This window comes from Merops nubicus, unplaced genomic scaffold (genome assembly GCF_000691845.1).
Source record: "Merops nubicus isolate BGI_N331 unplaced genomic scaffold, ASM69184v1 Scaffold49802, whole genome shotgun sequence".
In the NCBI taxonomy this organism is placed as follows: domain Eukaryota; kingdom Metazoa; phylum Chordata; class Aves; order Coraciiformes; family Meropidae; genus Merops; species Merops nubicus.
The window spans coordinates 1-1,140 of record NW_008592527.1 but is presented as its reverse complement, the minus strand read 5'-3'; the positions used below and the strand labels follow the sequence as shown (position 1 = coordinate 1,140).

General features: G+C 56.3%; 1 protein-coding gene across 1 annotated transcript; it reads left to right on the top strand.

The window, feature by feature from the left end:
* Positions 1-164: 164 nt before the first annotated feature.
* Positions 165-1,071, top strand: LOC103768025 (kelch domain-containing protein 10-like; the record flags this gene model as incomplete). Its single annotated transcript, XM_008935157.1, has 2 exons — positions 165-386; positions 917-1,071. Coding segments are annotated over 2 exons (377 nt in total), but the record flags the coding sequence as incomplete, so codon positions are not given.
* Between the last annotated feature and the right edge of the window lie 69 nt (positions 1,072-1,140).

Here is a 1,140-nt window from a genome sequence, read left to right as displayed (position 1 = left end):
CCCCAGCCTGGAGCTGCAGGGGGTTGCGGTGTCCCACGGTCAGACACTTCCCCATGGCTAAACACCAGCCACTCATGGGAGCAGCAGTCCTGACTCTCAGACACAAGCTCAGCTCCTTTTCTGGCATTTCCCTGAAGCTGCTGTCCCTTCTCCTCGTGCTGTAGGTCACAGATGCCCCCCAGCAAGAAGTGGCCATCGCTGCGTGGCGGACAACGCCAACCTGTACGTGTTTGGAGGCTACAACCCTGACTACGACGAGTCCGGTGGGCCAGAGAATGAAGACTACCCCCTCTTCAGGGAGCTCTGGAGGTACAACTTTGCTACAGACACCTGGCATCAAATGAGCACTGAAGGCTACATGCCCAGGGAACTGGCCTCCATGTCACGTACGTATGGAAATCCCATCCCTGTGCCTCTGCTCCTGAAGCTATTTTAATCAGTGGCCCCCATGGAATGCAAAACCAGGCAGGAACTGGGAAATCTGGATCCTTTTTCCAGCTCTTCTGCAAGCAGGCCTGGAGTTTGGGTCGGGGCTGTGATTTTTTCCTTCTGCTCAGGCTGAGGCAGAGGGGAAGGAAACTTTAAAATGCAAGAGGTATTCTTCAGGTTTTTAGCTTGATGGTTGTAAGTCACCTGCTCTTCCAGCAGCGTGGTGCTGGGTGCAGGCAGGCCTCTCAAAGCACCCAAAAATAGACCTCTTTGTTCACCAGCCATTTTGAAAAGCAAGCCTTTTGGTTACCATGGATTTTAGGTCTCATTCTCTCTCTTTTAGAGCATTTCAAAGCTCTAAAACGCATCCTGTGAGCGGTAGAATACCTGAAGCACACTGAAGATCCCTCCCTGCCTGCAGAGCAGGGGGTCGTGGTGCTGGGAGAGGGGCAGCTGAAGGTGTCTCTGCTCTCTCTGCCCCTCCCAGTCGTGCTGCACGGGAACAACCTGCTGGTGTTCGGGGGCACGGGGATCCCCTTCGGGGAGAGCAACGGCAACGACGTCCACGTCTGCAACGTCAAGTACAAGCGCTGGGCCCTGCTCAGCTGCAGGGGCAAGAAGCCCAACCGCATCTACGGGCAGGTGGGGACAGAGCAGAGACCCCCCCCGGGGAGAGAATGTGCTGCCAGGGGGAGGAGAGGCTGCGGGGGG